This window comes from Haliotis rufescens, unplaced genomic scaffold, assembly GCF_023055435.1.
Source record: "Haliotis rufescens isolate VD_foot unplaced genomic scaffold, xgHalRufe1.0.p SCAF_44, whole genome shotgun sequence".
Taxonomy (NCBI): Eukaryota; Metazoa; Mollusca; class Gastropoda; order Lepetellida; family Haliotidae; genus Haliotis; species Haliotis rufescens.
The window spans coordinates 1,662,472-1,686,322 of record NW_025964157.1 but is presented as its reverse complement, the minus strand read 5'-3'; the positions used below and the strand labels follow the sequence as shown (position 1 = coordinate 1,686,322).

At 43.5% G+C, this 23,851-nt stretch overlaps 1 protein-coding gene across 1 annotated transcript in view; it reads right to left on the bottom strand.

The window, feature by feature from the left end:
- Positions 1–448: 448 nt before the first annotated feature.
- Positions 449–23,851, bottom strand: part of LOC124136049 (multiple epidermal growth factor-like domains protein 6) — a 38,207-nt gene continuing 14,804 nt past the window's right edge. The window contains exons 8-19 of the mRNA XM_048383107.1: positions 22,483–22,623; positions 20,842–20,976; positions 20,578–20,712; positions 17,920–18,057; positions 16,574–16,708; positions 14,913–15,047; positions 12,298–12,435; positions 10,100–10,234; positions 8,034–8,168; positions 6,245–6,460; positions 4,024–4,096; positions 449–3,511 (exon numbers count right to left, since the gene is read on the bottom strand). Of these exons, the coding sequence (XP_048239064.1) occupies positions 3,313–3,511; positions 4,024–4,096; positions 6,245–6,460; positions 8,034–8,168; positions 10,100–10,234; positions 12,298–12,435; positions 14,913–15,047; positions 16,574–16,708; positions 17,920–18,057; positions 20,578–20,712; positions 20,842–20,976; positions 22,483–22,623 (1,715 nt within the window). The 3' untranslated portion in view covers positions 449–3,312. The remainder of the gene's footprint in view (positions 3,512–4,023; positions 4,097–6,244; positions 6,461–8,033; positions 8,169–10,099; positions 10,235–12,297; positions 12,436–14,912; positions 15,048–16,573; positions 16,709–17,919; positions 18,058–20,577; positions 20,713–20,841; positions 20,977–22,482; positions 22,624–23,851) is intronic.

Below are 23,851 nucleotides of genomic sequence, written 5' to 3'. Positions count from 1 at the left end.
GCTAGGGTACATTTCTATTAACAGAAATGTACCTGGGATCACAAGTTCCATATAGTGTGAAGTCAATATTTAAAACCTGGGCCCACTTGCACAAAGCGATCTTAGTGCTACGACTTTTGTAAGCCTATGTTAAAGTATGGTAGCGCTAAGATCCCTTTGTGCAAGTGGGCCCTGGTGAGGGGTAACTGTGATTGACAGTGCATCTAGCATCAATATTCTGCCAATCAATTTCTAAAACGGTTTCCCCTAATCATGTGTGCATAATTAATAACAAATGGTACTAGTTCTGTTTAGTAATATATCCAGTTTTAGTTTCAAGATGAAATGGATGTTCAGAACCTGGTTATACGAAATTACCTGACTGAATGTTACACTCCAGAAGAAATATTTGCATGCTGCAGTTTTAAACATTTACCTTTCATTTCTTAAAAGAAAGAAAACGACACGATATTTGTCAACTGTTTTATGTATACAATATTCAAACAGACATTATAAGACACAATATTTTTCAATTTCTTACATAAACAACGGTCCAATTTACATTAGATTAGTATTTTGTGGCCTATATCTGATATGATATTGAACAGTAGATCTACTAACTTCTTTGAGAGGTATTTAGAGGTTAGAGTTCTAAGTAAGGATAAGATATATAGATGAACAACTTCTTTATTACTTTATTACAGATGTAGTTACAATGGAATGGAGAAGCCTGTTATGTACACAAAAAGGTAGTAAACATTTTGATCGACGAAGTGAGATATACTCTACTGTATAAACATTGCCTCCTACCTGTATACATACTTGTCAACCATACTCTGTATATCACTTGCTTGATAACGGTGTTAGAACCTACACCGAAACGTAGCTCCTAATTGTAATAAAGAAGTTGTTCATCCATAAATTTTATCCTTATTTAGTAGATCTAGTAAAAGTATATTTCCAAAATTTGAAATGTAATCAGATTCTACATCATGATGAAAACAGTGAACTGAATAACTGTGTGTGAAGTTCCATTCGACCTTCACCTCTAAGAAACTGTCAAATATGTAGAACAATGTTGACCTACGTATGACATCACTATCGGTGACCTCTTTTCACGTATCTGTTATATACACATAAAGGAATCAAGTAAGTAATAAGGATGAATTGACAATCTGCTGTTGTTTTGTACGGGCTGTTACACCTTGCATCACAACCCAAAGACTTGGTGGAAAATGCAGATAAATATTGTCGACGTTGTGCGCGAGTTTGCGTCAGTCATGGCGTCACGCGAAACTTAATTTTCACTTTATTTTGTATTTACCATATTGTAATGTATGCATTTTTAATTCCCTAATTCTTCTCACAGAAGAAATCCCATGCATATTCTTAGATGACCCAATTATGCGACGAATAGAATGAATGGATATCTCACAATAGTAGAAATCTAAAGATTCTAAAATCTAAAATCTGGATTTGGCTTTGTTTACATTTTCAAACAGGGACGATTTTCAGAGCACATTAGGGCTGGGACGAGTTTAAATTTACTACCCCGGTACCCACCCCCTTATAACCAGACCCTACCGGGTACCCGCTGTGGGTCTCAAGAGACAGGTACAAAATATCCGTCCGATTGGGAATAGTATTGACCGTAGCCTTGGCAAAATGTATTTAGATACCCGTATAAAACGGTCTGGTCATACAGACACTGAGGTTGACTGAAGTTTTATCTTTACTCAAATGAATAAAGTCAGAAAAAATGCGTGTATTGTCTGAAAGCAATGCGAACATTGGTGACTTATAGTGTAACCATGGAGTTCTACATTTTTCATATTTTTTTATTTATTTATTTTTAAACAATATATCACGTGACAAACCACGGGTCCGGGTAGGCCTGTGGGTACCCGGGTCCTACTAACTACCCACCAAACCAATGTGCACGAGTTAACCGTGCGGGCCCTAGAGCACATCTTTCGTTTTCTGCACCTGCTTTATTTCGCTTGATTTCATCTAGACCATCAGTGATAGTTTGTCATTTGAGTTTAAAACGTACGAAGAATTTTGGAATGTATGTATCGCAACTAAGAGTGAAATATTTACAATCGGCCTACGCGAAACGGGATTTTGTCGACTCTCTCACTTCGGCGTTCGTGCTTTATTCTCTCGAGTATATACTTACTGCAGTAACGATTTTAATGTTGCAGGCGAAGTTTCAGAATGGTTATTGGTGTCTTGTTAAATCACAGATATCCGTGATCACTGACATGGTGCTTTTGTAACTGAATTCTCTGAGAAAGTATCAGCTATTCTGAATTTAAAAAATACATGAATTTACACCGCGAATGATGGTTTAATATTTCATGTAAACAATAGCGATATTTACTCTAGAGGCCTACTTAACTTTCAGAAGTCGTTTACAGTCATTTTGTTTTGCGTAGAATGACTGCATATCACAGAACAGAGATTGTCACGAAGAATTTACAACTGTGCACTGGATTAGAGTACGTGATGTATTTTGAAAACTTCAAAGACAGCGTTAGGGCTGAAGGGGACATATAGCTTCCACAATCCAGGGGTTTATTAATTAAAAATGCAAATAAACATAGAGACATGCGCTCACCTCAAAAAAATGTTTTGAGTGAAAATAGTTCCAACACACTGCTCTGCTAATGTTAATTTTGTCGGTGGCACTTTTACCTCGCAAACAAACTTCACGTAGCCATTTGTTTTCGATACCGAGGACCAATTAACGCTATGTTTAATGTCGTCCAATCGCAGCCTACGATAAGTCGGCCGCCGTCTGTCTAGTTGAGGTAGACAGGAACCCAGTCTAACATTGATCGGGAACCAAACCGGAAGGGACAGGTTGGACGGTCGCTTATGTCATTTCAAAAGAAGAGTTATTGCCCTTTGGAACAAAATGATCGCCCATTGTGGTTGTTGTGGTTTTGCCACACTGGTATTTCCTGTCTCTTTCAGTGCGTGTGACTGGATACAGGCGGTGGCGTAGCCTAGTGGTTAAAGACAGGGTTCGATAACCCATATTGGTACAATGTGTGAAATCAATTTTGGTGTCTCCCTCCGTTGGTAAAAGCGGCGTAAAACCATACTCACTCTCCGTGTCTTTCAATCTTTGCTATCAATATGCCAGATATTGAAAACACAAATCACATATTGGCAAAAGGCCTTCACTACATAGCTTAATAACGGACACAGTGGTAATACATTTGATGAGGAAAATGAGTTGTGACAGAGTGAGTGAGTTATTGAGGGAAGGACCAAGCTGGGTGTAACGCCCCATTAACGGTATTTCAGCTATAATCCGTGTCAGCTTTATTTGGGTGATTGGTCGTAGTTAGGGTTAATGATGCCAGCTGTCACCCTGTCCTCTTCCGTGCCCGGGGGTGAAGCTGTTGCATACTTGGGAAGTTCCGTGCCTGATGTATAGTCCTCGGGGCTCTCTACCCGATCTCGTCCGTATGTATGTTTCCGTCGAGCCCGAAGCCAGTGGCACGACCGCCGTCTCGAGTATCTGGAAAATAAGTCATTTACTAAAAGATAGTCTCAGTGAATGCATGATGTTTGACGGCGCAGTAGGCAATATTCCAGCAATATCACAGAGGCCTTTAACCTATTGAGCACACCGTCGGGGTTCGAACAATCTCGCCACAATCAGATCTGTTACCCCGACAACACACATTCTGCGTTAAGATGTGAGCACCTCCACAGTTCGCGTTTGGTGAACCCTGATCGAACTTTGACTGTCCAATTTAAATGAAGGATGCGTTGGTTCTTGAGCCAATCAGATTTCAGCTTTCTGAAACGATTTGGCTTCATTTCCTCATCGCCTCGGTTCGATACAAATGAAAACCTACGTAGAACTCAAATACTTATTTGATGGTACTTCGTTTTGGAAGCACATGCAAGGGCCCTCAGATGCGACAGGGTGCATAACAATATACTATATAATGTTATGGCTCGGTCTTATTCATCTACATTCGGAACTTGTCGTTTGTTACTACATCCTGGAGTGGACATGTCTACCTGAGGAAGATGAACGAGTGTAGCACGATGCACAGGACGAGAACACACGAGACTATAATGCCGGCCAAGGTACCTGGAACAGAATACAGGACGAGTAACACAACATGCATGTGAATATAGAGAGTAGCACATCGTGTGAATACAGGAAATTATCAAAACTTGTGAATAGAAGACCATAAACGCATACAGTGGATATAGGGAATTACATAACATGTGAATACGGTGTGGAACTGACAATCTACATTTTTCCACATTTTAAAAAAAAAACGCGTATTGCCCCCAAAATAAAATACTCGGGATTATTTTGATCGAAATACCAATGAGGAGGAGAATTTATAGATGTAAACTACTTTATTATGAGGAAACTCAACGTTTCGGAGTGTATACTTACTCCTTCATCAGGTTTGTTTGTTTGTTGTTTAAAGCCGGACTCAACAATATCCCAGCTATATGACGACGGTCTGTAAATAATCGAGTCTGGACCAGACAATCCAGTGATTGACATCATAAGCATGGTTCCACGAAATTGGGACACGATGACATGCATCAACCAAATCGCGAGCCTGACCACCTTATCGCCTCTCACGGCAAGCATGGGTTGCTGAAGACCTCTTCTACTCCGGATCTTTACGGGTTTCATGTGACAATAGATTCGCATCTTAAACACTGGAATGTATGTTTAAGTAATATTGACATTATTGCCTTGAACCCAACCTATGATATCAACTTACTTCAAGTATGACCAGGAATACTGCATGTGTTTACAGTTCCATAATGGGGAACACTTCTGGGACCAGTTTCCTTGACAGTGGCACGGAGCAGTGTACTTAGAACAGGCTTTGCGCAAGACCCATCACAGGTGAAGTGTATCAATGTAAAATGTAAAACAGATTCTGCTTGGCGTAAAGGGCAAGTAGTAGCGGCTGGGTCGCTGAAAGTCAGTGATAACACCAGGTGTTCGCTAAAATGGGTAACCATGTCCTGCTCTACTCGTACCACCCACCATTCACACAATTTGCATATAATATTACGTGTTTGTTTGTTGCCTGATGCACGGCAGTACTCCTGCCTCAGAACGGCTGCTTGTAAACAATCAGGCCTTGGCAAGACAATAAAGTGATGGACCAGACAATCAAGTGATGGACCAGACAATCAAGTGATGGACCAGACAATCAAGTGACGCGACAGCGCATTTACTGTTCTTGTTAGAACTAAAAACGATATGTTAATTTTGAATAACGTCTGCTGCGTACACAAGCAGAAATTCTGCCGCTAACAAGTAGATTATAATCTATAAATGCTGCTGAGCGTAGGATGAACCTCGGGTGCCTACAGTCGACCCAGTTCAAGGAAATTTAAAACGTCAATGACAGATTCTAGACAGCAATTCCAATTTTCCCTGAAACAGCATGTTGTGCCTGACCAAGGGTTGTGGACTTTGGTAGCCACGTATTACTGCTTGTCCTATCGACCCGTGAGAATCGGGGTAGACTAGGTCTTCAGCAACCCATGCTTGCCGTAAAAGGCGACTATGCTTGTCGTAAGAGGCGACTTACTGGATAGTCTGGTTCAGACTCGATTATTTACAGACCGCCGTCATATAGCTGGAATATTGCTACGTGGGCGTTAAACAACAAACGAAACAAATCAAATCAAAACAAACAACGTAACATGGGAAATGATGTTTTAGTGCTGGTCCAGTATCTGAATCAAATGCCATGAAACGCATCTTTGTCTTGACTGTGGCCTCTCAGATCCGGAATGTCGGACAAGATTTGATTCGTTTGTTTTGTTGTGTGTACGGTTACAGAATTGACCAAGTTTGTGCAGTCTTATACGAGTCATAGATTCCGCAGATCTGTCACATGGAAGATAGGCCTTGCTTCAAATGAATGCATTTTAGTACCAAAACTAAAACTTTGTGATAAGTATGTAGTTGAAAGTCAACGCAAAACACGCAAGACGTACTTTGGGGCGACATTAAACCCCCTCTGAGTTCCTGAAGACTTATATATTATTATGGGTACTGGTATCATAAAACACGACCCCGGGTAACTGCTGTGCAAGAGCTATAATGAATTAATCATTGGTTAACTAACCTCTGAGGATGCATTTTTTACATGTATTACGGTTCAAATTTTGTTCCTGAGTCAGTATTAAAGGTAAAACCTTATGTTTGCCTGCTACGAGACTTTTGCTCCCGGACTGTAGGTTTGCGTACCTTCTGAGAGCCCTTGAGTTGAGGGTTGGTCTGTGCCATGCTGGGTGTTGCCATGAGACGTCGTGCGATGGCCATGGGGCGTCTGGTTGTGTTGCCTCGCTTTGGTAGTATGTGGTGGTGTTGTGGGTGTTGTGGATGTAGCCGATGATGACGTTGATGATGCCGTTGTCGATGCCGTTGTCGGTGTCGGTGTCAGTGTCGGTGTCGGTCGCTTCCCTGTTGGGTGAATATGGCGGATATACTAGCGGAAAAAAATCTTGTGCACAACAACAAAAACACATCAAATGAAAATTGTCTTGAATTTTTCAGAATCACGTATGATAATCACATGTACAAACATTTTTCATAATTACCCATAACGACCCGGAAATCGCACGTGCATCCCGGCCATTGCGGGCATAAAATCCCAAGTGTAAGAAATTCGTCACACATTCACAGTACACATGGGACAGCCAATTCAAACACAGATAAAATCGTTGAAGTGTTTTAATGGTGACAAGGAACTTTTGCTGACGGCCAAGCCTCCAATCTCATTCAATTCAGAGCTAACTTCTCGCAACCACTAAACAAAGATCTGAGGACATCCCATTACAGGTCACGTCAGAACGACGGTTCGCAAACTTTGACCGACCAATGAAATGACTAACAAGAAATCGACATTAGCCAATCAGAAAGCCGCTTTCTCGAGCTATACAAGCACCAGTTTCAAACTGGCGACTATTCCAGAGTACGAAATATATTTTGACAAAGTTCTCGATTCAAAATTTGAAAAATGAACAAAACACATTCTGGAATGTCTAATAGATGGTCGAGGATGTACAGCAGTACTTCCCACGGGTCATGCGAAGTCTCTGCAGTTGGTTATCCCATTGAAGCTCATTGAAGCGAGAGATAGACAATGATTTTGACGGAATCAGTCTCACCGCCCGAAACTGCCGTTCGGAATACTCCGTGTTAACCTTTTCTAGGTTGCTTGATCAGAAAACATATTCCTACTGTCACTTTCCTGATCTGGCAACTCTTTATTGAGTGAGTGAGTATGGTTTTACGCAGCTTTTAGCAATATTCAAGCAATATCACGACGGGGGACACCAGAATCGAACCAGGGTCTTTGGCGTGACGAGTGAACGCTTTAACCACTGGGCTACCCGACCGCCCAACTCTTTATTAAATACCTTATATAAATGCTCTAACGAGAATGATATGGAAGCCCTTCGGTTCGTGATGTAAGTTCCATTTAGTTCAAAACTTGTCAAAGTTATGCTTCATGTGCTTGGGTTGAAATCACATTGTTTACAGTTCAGCGAGAAATGGCAGTTGCTTCCTGCCAACTTCCGGTTTGGCATGAACGGCGCATACCGCCTGTGAATATATTCCCTACAAGAAAATTCAACAAATAACAATATAAATAAAGACATTACACCAAGCCTCAGCACATGTTTGCGTGTTTCACTAGTTGAGCTAACAGTAGACACCAACTTGTCAGACAGTCATATCCTACACCAGACACCGACCCGTGAAGATCCGGTGTAGAATAGGTCTTCAGCAACCCATCTTGCTGCAAAAGGCGACTATGCTTGTCGTAAGAGGCGACTAACGGGATCGTGTGGTCAGGCTCGCTGACTTGGTTGATGCATGTCATCGTATTCCAATAACGTGGATCGATGCTCATGATGTCAATGACTGGATTGTCTGGTTCACACTCGATTATATACAGACTGCTGTCATATGGCTGGAATATTGCTGAGTGCGGCATTAAACAACAAACAAACAAACACCGGACACCTACTTGTCACACAGTCATATCCGGTCCACCCCGGCTCACACCCGGCGTCACATTGGCCAGTCAGAGCATCACACGTGTCGTCCACACAGTGGCCGCACGTTTCATTGCAGTGGAGGGAGTAGAAGCCTGCGGCGCAACCTGGAGCCAGACATTCGGTTTATTTACACAAGTAGAGGTTGCTGCAGAGTATCAATTGTTCCGCGCCATAAAATGCCATATGCAGAGGAAGGAAGCGTCAGCAATGGGAGGAGAGGATTGGCGTAAAGTACAAATTGGTTGTTGTTAATGTAGTTATCTTTTTGAAAGTACAATAAAAGAAACAGTGTCTTTAAATGATCAGCTAGAAACCTGGGCCTGTCAGGCAGAACTTGATATGTACCCACTATTAGTACCAGTTATATATAAAATAATTGATTACAAGTCCTATATAGATGTCATTCTTAAACATGCTTTGGCAGCAAATATCAATATTTCTGGTCAAAATGTTGGCTGGGTTAAATAAATCAGAATTTTGAAAAAGTAAATACAAATAAATGACATGAATCCACCAAAAATAAACTTCATTCTAAACGTAAAAATATGTTCCGCATTCATTAAGGGATTCCCATTTATCTAACAGCAAGTTAAGAACACACAGGTTGGTAAAGTCTTCTATAAATATTGAGAATTATCTTACATATTGTAAACGCAAAGCTCACATGTCACATTTCTCAAAACTTCGTTTAAGTAATCACAAACTAAAAACTGAAACTGGTAGATATACAAAATTACCAACCCCATTGGAACAACGTCTCTGTGATACAACCAAGAAAGAGAATCACAAATAATCCTTAACCATGATAAAGAATTTGGTACACTCTGTTAAAAGGAACAGTTCTTCAATTTTACCAATAGTTATCCAGAAACAACTTCCAAGATCCGTTATCATATCAACAATTATGGACAAATTCCTTGTATAATATTATACATTACCATAGTTTTGCTCATTTTTTATATTGTTTCCATATCATTATAATACTCTTGTTTAAGAAAAAAATTGTTATCATGTACCTACTTTGTATGTTGAATGTACCTGTCTTTTAATTGTCACTTATTGTGCTAGATCTTGTAGTTTGTGATAGTGTTATATTGCCACTGTTTCTTCATGGAATGTTACGCAATACATAATATATCTCATCAAAAAACATCTTTGTTGTATGATAGTTTCTTACAGTTGTGTACGGGAGCACGGTTGGCCCAATCGCCTAAGGCGCTGCAATTCGTTGTGTCCCTTTGGCACGCCAGAAAACCTATGTCAGTGTGTTTAAATCCCGCTTCGCCCTAATAATGTTTTCAGCACTATACCCGTGCTCATGGGTTTCACCAAAGTGGTGAACGTCTAAGACCTACATCGCATTGGGCTTTCCCCCCACATCAAGCCGTGATATAAGTCACTGTGGAATACTATTCAAAGCGGCGTTAAACCCAACTCACTCACTCACTCCTGCGTACGGTTCCGTTTGGTTAACTGGGTTTGTGTTGTGATTACTTCCGGTTTGGACTTGAATTTATTTAGAAAAATGTTATTGTGTTCAACCCAAACATATGAATATATCATGCAACCGTATTATGTTAAGTAATTGCAAACTACAGACCAACCTGTTGATTTCCTACGTATCCAGACACAAAGAACATATACGGGTGTAAAATCTCTGGCGGAAGTTAATAAAAACTGTCAAAGCAATAAACCATGCAGAACCGTAAACAGCCGCATGAAACGGTATGAATCATACATTACATACAGTGAACTTCTTGGAAGAATACTGTACTCAACTATGCACAGCAAGCACCAAGACAACTAATTACAAATTTCTCATATCAAACCCGTTGTTTTACATACGTTGTTAAACGTTGTAGAAGCCTGGTATTTAATCGAGTTGAACAATAAGTTGCAATAGCAGTGTGAAGGGAGAAAGCTTGAGTGCACGTTACAGGGTTGACCTGAATTCCTCCCTGGAACCTTTCTCACTAGCTGCCTGAATAACATATGATACATTGCGAAGGAACCAGATTGAGAACCAGCTACGTACTGTCACATAAATCTCCACCCCAGCCAGGAGCACATTCGTCCAGACAGATGCCGGTCAGCTTGTCACAGGGGGCGGGGTCCACGCAGTGTCCACACACTTGGCTGCAGTCCATGCCGAACCGGCCGTCAGCACACTCTGGGACAGGGACAGTGAGGTAGTCAGGTGCGCTAACTCTCATACCGAAACTAAAAGGCGTATTAAAGTTCTGAAGCCTCATTAACAACCTACTCCGATACCTCTTTTGATTCATCTTCCCTAATCTAGGGATTTAACTGACTGTAAAAGTCCAGTTTCCACCCTTGCGAACTAGGACGGGATATTGGAGTTATATTTTGGCTGGCCAATCGAGTCTAGTCCAATCAAAATAGCGTAACGAAATCGACATCCTGTTCGAAACTGCTGTGCAGATTTCAGTTGATTGCAGGATTTGCAAAGCATGTGTACCGTCTACTGGTCGTCGACAGATATTTTCCAAATCTTTCCATGTTGTCAATCAAGGTGCTCACATGATTTAATGCACTTCGCGAAAGTAAGACCCGTTTTATTACAATATAGATCTTTATTATCGATCAGAGGCGACGCCAATTTTTTTGAAGCAAATGCCAGAAATATGAGAGGTGGAATCTGATTGGTAAATAGTATGAACATAGAAGGGACAAAACTTGTAATAGCCACCTGTGGCGCTACGATCGAGCCCAGAAATTCGAGCCGAGTTCGGCAAGGATGGAGACTGAGCTTTTACAGTCAGTTAACTCCCTTTCCTCGGGAAGATGATTTTGATTATTTACTCTACGGTATTGTGGGGTACTTGGGTGCCTCTGAATAAACAACTAAATTAACAAGAGTGAATATCGTCAGACTTTTATTGGAATTGATGTCTCGTCAGTGTCAAACTGTTTTTGACATCCTGTTCTTTGAACTTGTTGACACAGCGCCCCCAGTGTACTACTTACCTTGTTGGCACAGCGCCCCCTGGTGTACTTCCTTCCTTGTTGACACAGCGCCCCCTGGTGAACATCCTACCTTGTTGACACAAGGCCCCCTGGTGTTCTTTTGGACTTGTTGACACAGCGCCCCCTGGTGTACCTCTTACCTTGTTGGCACAGCGCCCCCTGGTGTACTTTACGACTTGTTGACACAGCGCCCCCTGGTGTACATCTTATCTTATTGATACAGCGCCCCCTGGTGTTCTTTTTGACTTGTTGACACAGCGCCCCCTTGTGTACCTCTTAACTTGTTGTCACAGCGCCCCCTGGTGTACTTTTCGACTTATTGACACAGCGCCCCCTGGTGTACTTCCTCCCTTGTTGACACAGTGCCCCCTTGTGTACTTCTCACCTTGTTGACACAGTGCCCCCTGGTGTACTTCCTACCTCGATGACACAGCGCCCCCTGGTGTACCTCTCACAGCGCCCCCTGGTGTACTTTTCGACTTATTGACACGGCGCCCCCTGGTGTACTTCCTCCCTTGTTGACACAGTGCCCCCTGGTGTACTTCTCACCTTGTTGACACAGTGCCCCCTGGTGTACTTCCTACCTTGATGACACAGCGCCCCCTGGTGTACCTCTCACCTTGTTGACACAGCGCCCCCTGGTGTACTTCCTTGTTGACACAGCGCCCCCTGGTGTACTTCCTACCTTGTTGACACAGCGCCCCCTGGTGTACTTCCTACCTTGATGACACAGCGCCCCCTGGTGTACTTCCTACCTTGTTGACACAGCGCCCCCTGGTGAACTTCTCACCCTGTTGACACAGCGCCCCCTGGTGAAGTTCTCACCTTGTTGACACAGCGCCCCCTGGTGTACCTCTTACCTTGTTGACACAGCGCCCCCTGGTGTACCTCTAACCTTGTTGACACAGCGCCCCCTGGTGTACCTCTCACCTTGTTGACACAGCGCCCCCTGGTGTACCTCTCACCTTATTGACACAGCGCCCCCTGGTGTACCTCTTACCTTGTTGTCACAACGCCCCCTGGTGTACCTCTTACCTTGTTGACACAGCGCCCCCTGGTGTACCTCTAACTTTGATGACACAGCGCCCCCTAGTGTACCTCTCACCTTGTTGACACAGCGCCCCCTGGTGTACCTCTCACCTTATTGACACAGCGCCCCCTGGTGTACCTCTAACCTTGTTGACACAGCGCCCCCTGGTGTACCTCTCACCTTGTTGGCACAGCGCCCCCTGTTGTACTTCTCACCTTGTTGACACAGCGCCCCCTGCCACCCAGAGTCGCAGCCATTCGGGCAGCGTCCGGTCGTTTTGTTGCAGGGACCGTCGTTTCGACACTCTCCACAGTGAAACTCACACTTGGAGCCGTACCAGTCGTCATGACAACCTGACAAGTAAAGGAGCCTACGTGACACATTCACGCTTTGGTAGTGATAATATTCACATCTGCCTAACTGGTCCCATCAGCCTAACTGGCACAATCGCTCAGTTGCAGTTCGGACTCGAAACGATCAACACCTCATTGCCTGAAAGCCAGCCCGCGAGACACACCCACGGGATCATTATATTATTCTTTCACCTCACTCTAAACTCTAATCCCTCACCATCATACTAAAAACTTCTCATTCTCAATCCTTTAATTATATAGTAGTAGTAGTAGTAGTAGTAGTAGTAGTAGTAGTAGTAGTAGTAGTAGCAAAATTTTAAGTATATCGCCCAAGAGCAATAACAGTTAAATGTATTTTTGATAATTTTGTAAAAGAACTCAAGGATCTCAACTCAACTATCTTGTGAATGATAGAAAAACAGTCCCCAGCTCATTATACACACACGCACGCACGCATGCGCACAAACAAATTTAAAGTCTAAGGCATCTTCCTAATTAAACTGGCCTAGTTGGCCGTATATAATCACACACACAAAATCACCACTAATCTTAAACCCAAACCATCACAATTAAATCAAAAATAAAATCAATCACACTACCCCTACTATCTCTTCCTCCCTCCAACCCTGGTAAAATTCCAAATTCTCCAAAATCTAAATATGCATCCCTAACGCCCCTTCCTTCCACGGTTGCTCCATTTTTTCAAACCAACACAAAATTGCCTGGCGGCCAATATGCGAAATAACCATAGTGTCGGGAAGCGCACGTAAAATCTCCAAATATCATCATCATCATCATCATCATCATCGCTCTCTTAGTACAGTGTGTGCCTACATTCAGGATCGGAGGAGATTATTTTTTATAGTCCCCCGAAAGCAACTTGTGTATTTGCAGAAAGTTCGCTTTTCAGCTGGAAGACATAGCTAGGGAAAAGGTGTTTGTGGGAATAGTCCACAATGTATACGTTGTAAAGTTTTAAGGAAGAGAATTATTTTATTTATGTCAACGTCTTTATTATGTGGAACACAACATATCGGGGTATATACTTACTGCTTCATAGACCTGATTTGATTTGTTTGTTGTTTAACGCCGCACTCAGCAATATTGCAGCTATATGGACCAGACAATCCAGTGACTTGACATCATGAGCATCGATCCACGCAATTGGGATACGATGATATGCATCAAATCAAGTCAGCGATCCTTGACCACAGGATCCCATTAGACGTAGACATAATGGCAATACTGAGATAGTGAGTATTGTTTTCACGCCACTTTTAGCAATATTCCAGCAATATCACGGCGGGGGACACCAGAAATGGGCTTCACTCATTCTGCCTATGTCGGGAATCGAACGTGGGCCTTCGACTTGACGAGCGAACGCTTCAACCACTAGGCTACCAGATCGCCCCTCATGGCAATACTGATTGTCCTGTCACGAGACGCGTACGTCCACGGGGGGGGGGGGGGGGGGGCGTTCCGGCCAGTACCTGGTGTGACCAGCGTGTGATGTTATCACTGATCTACACCTCCTTGGCTTGGCACAGACTGAATAAGTCTAAGGATTCTGTCCTGTGGAATTCTTCTCCATTCTCCCTGCAACACTTTGGCCAGTCGTGAAAACGTCTGTGGCGTACACTTCTATCGAGTTCATCTCACAGATCGTCACGGACGGTGTTTTCTTTGGGTTTCAGATTAAATCAACCACATGTTGCTTCATGCGAGATTTCTGTACGGTAACCTCTTCTCATTCGACTGATTGGAAAACAACCAATGTGTGCCTTACACCATTAACATGCCTTATTTACACGCCCTAGTTAATTATCACGTGTACGCATGGCATATTTACATATACACACGTATGTATAGTCCATGTGCAATATCACGGACGTGAGTAAATGGTGTGCATGTGAGCGGGGATAGTAGATGATGTATTGGTTTACGTAGTTAGATGTTTACACTGAATTTGGAATCTAAGTACATGGTCTATGAGACTATGCTGGTATAACATATTTTCATTATTGCAGGGCTAGATTGCTGATAGATTGGGGTTACACGCAGTTAGCACCAACTGTAAGACACAGGCTAATGTGAAACACTCGAGGCATCAAATGTATGCATGTATAGGAGTTTACATTGCAACAAGGCACTGCATACACGGAGAAGACAATTGTATAGGAACTAATGCTGATGTATTTTGGTCTACTTTGATATGACAAAATATTCCCGTGTCCTGTTCTAACTTCAAAACGTCAATTAAAGCTTCGATGTCCATGTTTCCTGTCCTACCAATTTCTAAATATCAATTTAGGACTTCGAGATATCCATGTTTTCTGTTTCCAAACTTCTAAATATCAATTAAAGACTTCGAGATATCCATGTTTCCTGTTTCCCAACTTCTTAATATCAATTAAAGACTTCGAGATATCCATGTTTCTTGTTCTACCAAATTCTAGGTATCAATTTAAGATACGCATGGTCACAGTTGGTTCCAGCGTGGTGTGCGGGGTAGGGTGTAGAACAGGTGCCGTTGTTGCGGTCGCAGGAACCGTTTCCAGGGCAACTAGGACATGACTGATCACAGTTTATGCCGTACAAGCCAGTCAGACATTCTGCCAGACAAGAAAATAGCTGTTAGGTATTGGTTAAAAGTTGTCTTCACATTTACCTTGCTATTTCTGATATTGATAATATTTGATCCAAATGCACCAGGAAGTCTGGATATGCTCCGGTCACGTCTAAGACCTGCATCACTTCAGGCTTTCCTCCCACATCAAGCCGTGATATAAGTGGAATGCTATTCAAAGCGGCGTTAAACTCCCTCACTCACTCCTGTGTACGGTTCCGTTTGGTTAACTGGGTTTGTGTTGTGATTACTTCCGGTTTGGATTTGAATTTATTTAGAAAAATGTTATTGTGTTCAACCCAAACATCGTGAATATATCATGCAGCCGTATTATGTTAAGTAATTGCAAACTACAGACCAACCTGTTGATTTCCTACGTATCTAGATACAAAGAACATATACGGGTGTATAATCTCTGGCGGAAGTTAAAAAAAACTGTCAAAGCAATAAACCATGCAGAACCGTAAACAGCCGCATGAAACGGTATGAATCATGCATTACATACAGTGAACTACTTGGAAGAATACTGTACTCAACTATGTACAGCAAGCACCAAACAAGTGATTGTGAAAACAACTTATTACAAATTTCTCATATCAAACCCGTTGTTTTACATACGTTGTTTATTGAACAAAGTCATACTTAACAGAAGCCTGGTATTTAATCGAGTTGAACAACTAGTTGCAATAGCAGTGTGAAGGGAGAAAGCTTGAGTGCACGTTACAGGGTTGACCTGAATTCCTCCCTGGAACCTTTCTCACTAGCTGCCTGAATAACATATGATACATTGCGAAGGAAGTGCGCAATAGTGCTATTTGGGTAAGGGAGATAATCCCTCACGCTTTAGTGATACAGCTTGAATACATACGATGTACAGCATTGTAAGGTCATTGAGTGATAAAGCTCTGTGCTACGCCTGAATTTAAAGAAGATAATCGCTCAATGCGCAATAGTTTATTCTTACAAAATATAGACCGGTTAACTTTAGCGAAATGAGATATATATTTCCCCTAAACATTTTTATACTCTTTTAAAAACAAAATAAACAAATGGCAAGGATTATCTACATTACAAAACGTGACTTAGTCTCAGAATGTGACAGGCGTTTGGTTAAAACATGTCCAGATTAAGTCACTCTCATTTCATTTTAATCTCCAAATGTTTCAGAGAAACCAAAATGGCGCTCTCTTTCAGTCAAACCTAAAGTAATCCTAAACAGTGTCAATCTGTGTCACATGCTTCTCGACGTTCTCCCCATTCCTAAAAAGCCTGTCATCACGAGCCCTGTGTTACAGGACTGTCAGCAGTGTGTGTACACGTGCAGAAGCCAGAACCTGGTAAGCGTTGTAAAATGTCCAACGGGGTGTGGGTATAGGGTGGGTGTGGGGTGGGCGTGGGATGGGCGTGGTTGTGGGTGGTCCGTGTTGGGGTGTGGGTTTCAGCGGTGGAGTGGGGAAGGTGTGTGTGTTGGTGTGTGTGGAAAATAATGTTGATTGAGAACCAGCTTCGTACTGTCACATAAATCTCCACCCCAGCCAGGAGCACATTCGTCCAGACAGATGCCGGTCAGCTTGTCACAGGGGGCGGGGTCCACGCAGTGTCCACACACTTGGCTGCAGTCCATGCCGAACCGGCCGTCAGCACACTCTGGGACAGGGACAGTGAGGTAGTCAGGTGCGCTAACTCTCATACCGAAACTAAAAGGCGTATTAAAGTTCTGAAGCCTTATTAACAACCTACTCCGATGCCTCTTTTGATTCATCTTCCCGAATCAAGGGAACTGACTGTAAAAGTCTAGTTTCCACCCTTGCGAACTAGGGCGGAATTATGGAGTTGTATTTTGGCTGGCTAATCGGGTCTAGTCAAATCAAACTCGCGTAACGAAATCGACATCCGGTTCGTAAACTGCCGTGCAGATTTCAGTTGATTGCAGGATTTGCAAAACATGTGTACCGTCTACTTGGCGTCGACAGATATTTTCCAAATCTTTCCATGTTTTCAATCAAGGTGCTCATGTCATTTGATGCACTTCGCGAAGTGAGACCCGTTTGATTACAATATAGATCTTTATTATCGATCAGATCGTCTTCACTTGGCGCCGCCTTTTTATTTGAAGCAAATGCCAGAAATATGAGAGGTGGAATCTGATTGGTAAAGTATGGACATAATAGGGACAAAACTTGTAATAGCCACCGGTGGCGCCATACGATCGAGCCCAGAAAGTCCAGTCGAGTTCGGCAAGGATGGAAACTGGGCTTTTGCAGTTAGTTAACTCCCTTGCCTCGAGAATATTCTTCTGATTATTTACTCTGCGGTATTGCGTGGTACTTGGGTGCCTCTGAATAAACAACTAAATTAACAAGAGTGAATATCGTCAGACTTTTATTGGAAGTGATGTCTCGTCAGTGTCAAACTGTTTTTGACATCCTGTTCTTTGAACTTGTTGACACAGCGCCCCCAGTGTACTACTTACCTTGTTGGCACAGCGCCCCCTGGTGTACTTCCTACCTTGTTGACACAGCGCCCCCTGGTGTACTTCATACCTTGTTGACACAGCGCCTCCTGGTGTACTTCATACTTTGTTGACACAGCGCCCCCTGGAGTACTTCATACCTTGTTGACACAGCGCCCCCTGGTGTACTTTTCGACTTGTTGGCACAGAGCCCCTTGGAGTACTTCCTACCTTATTGACACAGCGCCCCCTGGTGTACTTCCTACCTTGTTGACACAGCGCCCCCTGGTGTACTTCTCATCTTGTTGACACAGCGCCCCCTGGTGTACTTCTCACCTTGTTGACACAGCGCCCCCTGGTGTACCTCTTACCTTATTGACACAGCGCCCCCTGGTGTACCTCTCACCTTGTTGACACAGCGCCCCCTGCCACCCAGAGTCGCAGCCATTCGGGCAGCGTCCGGTCGTTTTGTTGCAGGGACCGTCGTTTCGACACTCTCCACAGTGAAACTCACACTTGGAGCCGTACCAGTCGTCATGACAACCTGACAAGTAAAGGAGCCTACGTGACACATTCACGCTTTGGTAGTGATGATATTCACATCTGCCTAACTGGCCCCATCAGCCCATTGGCTCAGTTGCAGTTCGGACTCGAAACGATCAACACCTCATTGCCTGAAAGCCAGCCCGCGAGACACACCCACGGGATCATTATATTATTCTTTCACCTCACTCTAAACTCTAATCTCTCACCATCATACTAAAAACTTCTCATTCTCAATCCTTTAATTATATATTATTATTAGCAAACTTTTAAGTATATCGCTCTAGAGTAATGACAGTTAAATGTATTTTTGATAATTTTGTAAAAGAACTCAAGGATCTCAAATCAACTATCTTGTGAATGATAAAAAAAAAACAGTCCACAGCCCATTATACACGCACGCACGCGCGCGCACACACATTTCAAGTCTTAGGCATCTTCCTAATTAAACTGGCTTAGTTGGACGTATATAATCACACACAAAAAATCACCACTAATCTAAAACCCAAACCATCACAATTAAATAAAAAATAAAATCAATCTCACTACATCTACTATCTCTTCCTCCCTCCACCTCTGGCAAAATTCAAAATTCTTCAAAATCTAAATATGCAACACTAACGTCCCTTCTTCCACGGATGCTCCATTTTTTCAAACCAACACAAAATTGCCTGGCGGGCCAGTATGCGAAATAACCATCGTGTCGGAAAGCGCACGTAAAATCTCCAAATAACATCAACATCATCATCATCCTCATCGTCATCATCATCGCTCTCTTAGTACAGTGTGTGCCTACATTCAGGATCGGAGGAGATTATTTTTTATAGTCCCACGAAAGCAACTTGTGTATTTGCAGAAAGTTCGCTTTTCAGCTGGAAGACATAGATAGGGAAAAGGTGTCTGTGGGAATAGTCCACAATGTATACGTTGTAAAGTTTTAAGGAAGAGACTTATTTTATTTATGTCAACGTCTTTATTATATGGAACACAACATTTCGGGGTATATACTTAATGCTTCATAGACCAGATTTGATTTGATTTGTTTGTTGTTTAACGCCGCACTCAGCAACATTGCAGCTTTATGACGGCGGTCTGTAAATAATCCAGTCTGGACCAGACAATCCAGTGACTTGACATCATGAGCATCGATCCACGCAATTGGGATAAGATGACATACATCAGCCAAGTCAGCGAGCCTGACCACCCGATCCCGTTAGACGTAGACATAATGGCAATACTGAGTTAGTGAGTATTGTTTTCACGCCACTTTTAGCAATATTCCAGCAATTTCACGGCGAGGGACACGAGAAATGGGTTTCACTCATTGTACCCATGTCGGGAATCGAACCCGGGTCTTCGGCGTGACGAGGGAACACTTTAACCACTAGGCTACCAGATCGCCCCTCATGGCAATACTGATTGTCCTGTCACAAGACGCGTACGTCCACGAGGGGGCGTTCCGGCCAGTACCTGGTGTGACCAGCGTGTGCTGTTATCACTTCTCTACACCTCCTTGGCTTGGCACGGACTGAATAAGTCGACGGATTGTGTCCTGTAGAATTCTTCTCCATTCTCCCTGCAACACTTTGGCCAGTCGTGAAAGTGTCTGCGGCGTAAGCTGACGTTGACGTACACGTCTATCGAGTTCATCTCACAGATCGTCACGGACGGTGTTTTCTTTGGGTTTCAGATTAAATCAACCACATGTTGCTTCATGCGAGATTTCTGTACGGTAACCTCTTCTCATTCGACTGATTGGAAAACAACCAGCGTGTGCCTTACACTATTTACATGCCTTATTTACACACCTTAGTTAATTATCACGTGTACGCATGGTATATTTACATATACACACGTATGTATAGTCCATGTGCAATATCACGGACGTGAGTAAATGGTGTGCATGTGAGCGGGGATAGTAGATGATGTATTGGTTTACGTAGTTAGATGTTTACACTGAATTTGGTATCTGAGTACATGGTCTATGAGACTATGCTGGTATTACATATTTTCATTATTGCAGGGCTAAATTGCTGATAGATTGGGGTTACACGCAGTTTGCATCCAACTGTGAGAAACAGGCTAATGTGAAACACTCAAATGTATGCATGTATAGGAGTTTACATTGACACAATGAGCTGCATACACGGAGAAGACAATTGTGTAGGAACTAATGCTGATGTATTTTGGTCTACTTTGATATGACAAAATATTCCCGTGTCCTGTTCTCCTAACTTCAAAACGTCAATTTAAGTCTTCGATGTCAATGTTTTCTGTCCTACCAATTTCTAAATATCAATTTAGGACTTCGAGATATCCATGTTTCCTGTTTTCCCAACTTCTAAATATCAATTATAGACTTAAAGATATCCACGCTTCCTGTTCTACCAACTCTTGAATATCAATTAAAGACTTCGAGATTCATGTACTGTCCTACCAACTTGTAAATGTCGATTAAAGACTTCGAGATATCCATGTTTCCTTTTCTACCAAATTCTAGGTATCAATTTAAGATACGCACGGTCACAGTTGGTTCCAGTGTGGTGTGCGGGACAGGGCGAAGAACAGGTGCCGTTCTGGCGGTCGCAGGAACCGTTTCCAGGGCAACTAGGACATGACTGATCACAGTTTATGCCATACAAGCCAGTGAGACATTCTGCCAGACAAGAAAATAGCTGTTAGGTATTGGTTAAAACATGTCTTCACATTTACCTTGCTATTTCGGATATTGATAATATTTGATCCAAATGCACCGGAAAGTCTGCAGGCGTCTCTGGCAACCTACCACTGCAGTCCTTGGCGACAAAGCCAGCCGCACAGGATCCTGGACATGCTCCGGTCACGTGATCACAGACGGCGTTGTTCGCACACTTGCCGCAGCTGTAGGAACAGTTGAGTCCATGAGTGGAGCGGGGACACGCTGGGGAGAGAGGAGTGTCGAGATGAGACTAGAGCTTCTCTAATATTGAACCATATACGAGGGTAGCTCCCTTAACAGTTTGCTTGTATTTGGTACAATATACTCCCTGCTTAGGGAGCAACCATTTGATATTCTGAGGATGGGTGGGACTTTATCGAAAAAAAGTAATTCGTCAGCAAATAATCAAGAAAAGACTGTTTGAGAAAATGGAAATGCCTGCTACAAAAATAATGTTTTTGCAAGGCGTTTTTCCTAAAAGCAAATTCAAATTCATAGTTAAAACTACAAAAAATGTCTGGTTTTGCCGCGGTAGCTGAAAACATATCTAATCTCCTAACCAATCTTTCGCAGAATCATCAACGCATTAAATCACAGTTACGCTTAGGATTGACCAGCCTTCCCTCGTATCCTGTCACTCTGCCCCGCCACATTGTCGCTCTCACCCGCCACCTTGTTGCTCTCTCCCCGTCACCTTGTCACTCCCCCCCCCCCCCCCCCCCCCCCCCACCCCACATTGTTGCTCTCCCCCGTTACCTTGTCCCTCTCACCCATCACCTTGTCCCTCTCACCCATCACCTTGTCACTCTCCCCCGTCACCTTGTCACTCTCCCCCGTCACCTTGTCACTCTCTCTCGTCACCTTGTCACTCTCTCTCGTCACCTTGTCACTCTCCCCCGTCAACTTGTCACTCTCACCCGTCACCTTGTCACTCTCACCCGTCACCTTGTCACTCTCACCCGTCACCTTGTCACTCTCACCCGTCACCTTGTCACTCTCCCTCGTCACCTTGTCACTCTCTCTCGTCACCTTGTCACTCTCCCCCGTCAACTTGTCACTCTCCCCCGCCACCTTGTCACTCTCCCTCGCCACCTTGTCACTCTCCCTCGTCACCTTGTCACTCTCCCCGTCACCTTGTCACTCTCCCTCGTCACCTTGTCACTCTCCCTCGTCACCTTGTCACTCTCCCTCGTCACCTTCCCTCGTCACCCGACACCTTGTCCCTCTCACCCAACACCTTGTCCCTCTCACCCAACACCTTGTCCCTCTCACCCAACACCTTGTCACTCTCCCCCGTCACCTTGTCACTCTCCCCGTCACCTTGTCACTCTCCCTCGCCACCTTGTCACTCTCCCTCGTCACCTTGTCACTCTCCCCCGTCACCTTGTCACTCTCCCCCGCCACCTTGTCACTCTCCATCGTCACCTTGTCACTCTCCCTCGTCACCTTTTCACTCTCCCTCGTCACCTTGTCACCCTCCCTCGTCACCTTGTCACTCTCCCTCGTCACCTTGTCCCTCTCACCCATCACCTTGTCACTCTCCCCCGCCACCTTGTCGCTTTCCCCCGACCCCTTGTCGCTCTCCCCCGCCACCCCAATCACCCGGCGCTACAGCCACTTCGAGGACACTCCCTCGTCATCTTGTCACACTCACCTGACAGCCTGGCCCCATCCACCCGGCGCTACAGCCACTTCGAGGACACTCCCCCGTCATCTTGTCACACTCACCTGACTGACAGCCTGACCCCATCCACCCGGCGCTACAGCCACTTCGAGGACACTCCCCTGTCATCTTGTCACAGATCTCCGACGTGTTTTGACATCTGCACAGCCGGCTACAGTTACTGCCGAACCAGAAGTCATCACACTCTGCAACGATTCAACCATGCATAGGTTGTAGCCAGTACCTGTGTTCTGTAAGCCTTACAGCCTTCACTGCCTCTCTTCCGATCTTTCATTTTTAATCCACAACACAGACCCTCCAGCAAGTCCAGTGATCAAGTTTATTTGAAAATATGATCTACGGACAATTTCTTTTTCAACAATTTTTTTAATAAATCCCGCAAACCATTTCCAAGTCCATTTCCATGCACGCGCGTATTGGATATATAGACGATGACGTCAAACTTTGTAAGGAACTTAGAAACCTATTATGTGGGTATCGCCATTATGAAAAGATGTGTTTTCTGCCAATGGTAAAACCTGGGAAGAGGTTTTACATTTTTACCAAAACCCCGGGATGAGGTTTTTGTAAATTTAGTAAAACCTCATCCCAGGGTCTTTGTAAAAAGGTAAGACCTCCATACCAGGTCTCGCCACTGAAAAAAATACATTCCCGATACACACTGATTTTTCATCACAGGGTCTTACTTAAAGGCACATACCCGGACTTCTGCTCAAAGACAACAGAAAACAACAGCCAGTAACATCCTTTAATGAAAGTTAAATGTAAAGTAGAGAGACCCTTTTGGGGATAGACCTTCCAGACGTGCCTCAGTCGTTGAGTCTACAGAGGTACCTGACGAAGTACCTGCAGAAGTAGCTGTCTCAGTTGCGGAAGTAGTTGTCTCAGTCACTGAAGTTGGTGTCGCACAAGACACTGTCTCCGCCTTTTTAGGAATCTTCCTTCCGATAATGTCTGAAGCCTTGGACTTTAGATCGTCGCTTGTGCGTTTGTAGATGCGGACAGCACTACTCCGGTGCCCTAAAAAATATTTGTTATAGTTAATTACAACAAAGTATACAACCGTATGTTCTAAACATCTATAAAGCATTAAGCCACTTTAGAAAATATGGCTACATCAAAATACATTTTTATAGTAAAAATTAACCATTTCTATACGCTTGTTAAGGGTGTTTCATTTTATTCACAGATAATATTCGAAACAGTGATAATCATAAAATATTGGTAAAGGACTGTCCTATACATTGAACTAAACTTACCAGTTTGTTCGCAAATCTGCTGCTCGCTTACTTCCGCCACCTTCTAAATACGCCAACGGCCCAGTCGTTCTTGTATTCGGTCTTTTGGGGAACACATACGTCCAGTTTCTTCTGAAGTTCTTCTTCAGACAATGGAGATGCAAAACGAAAGTGA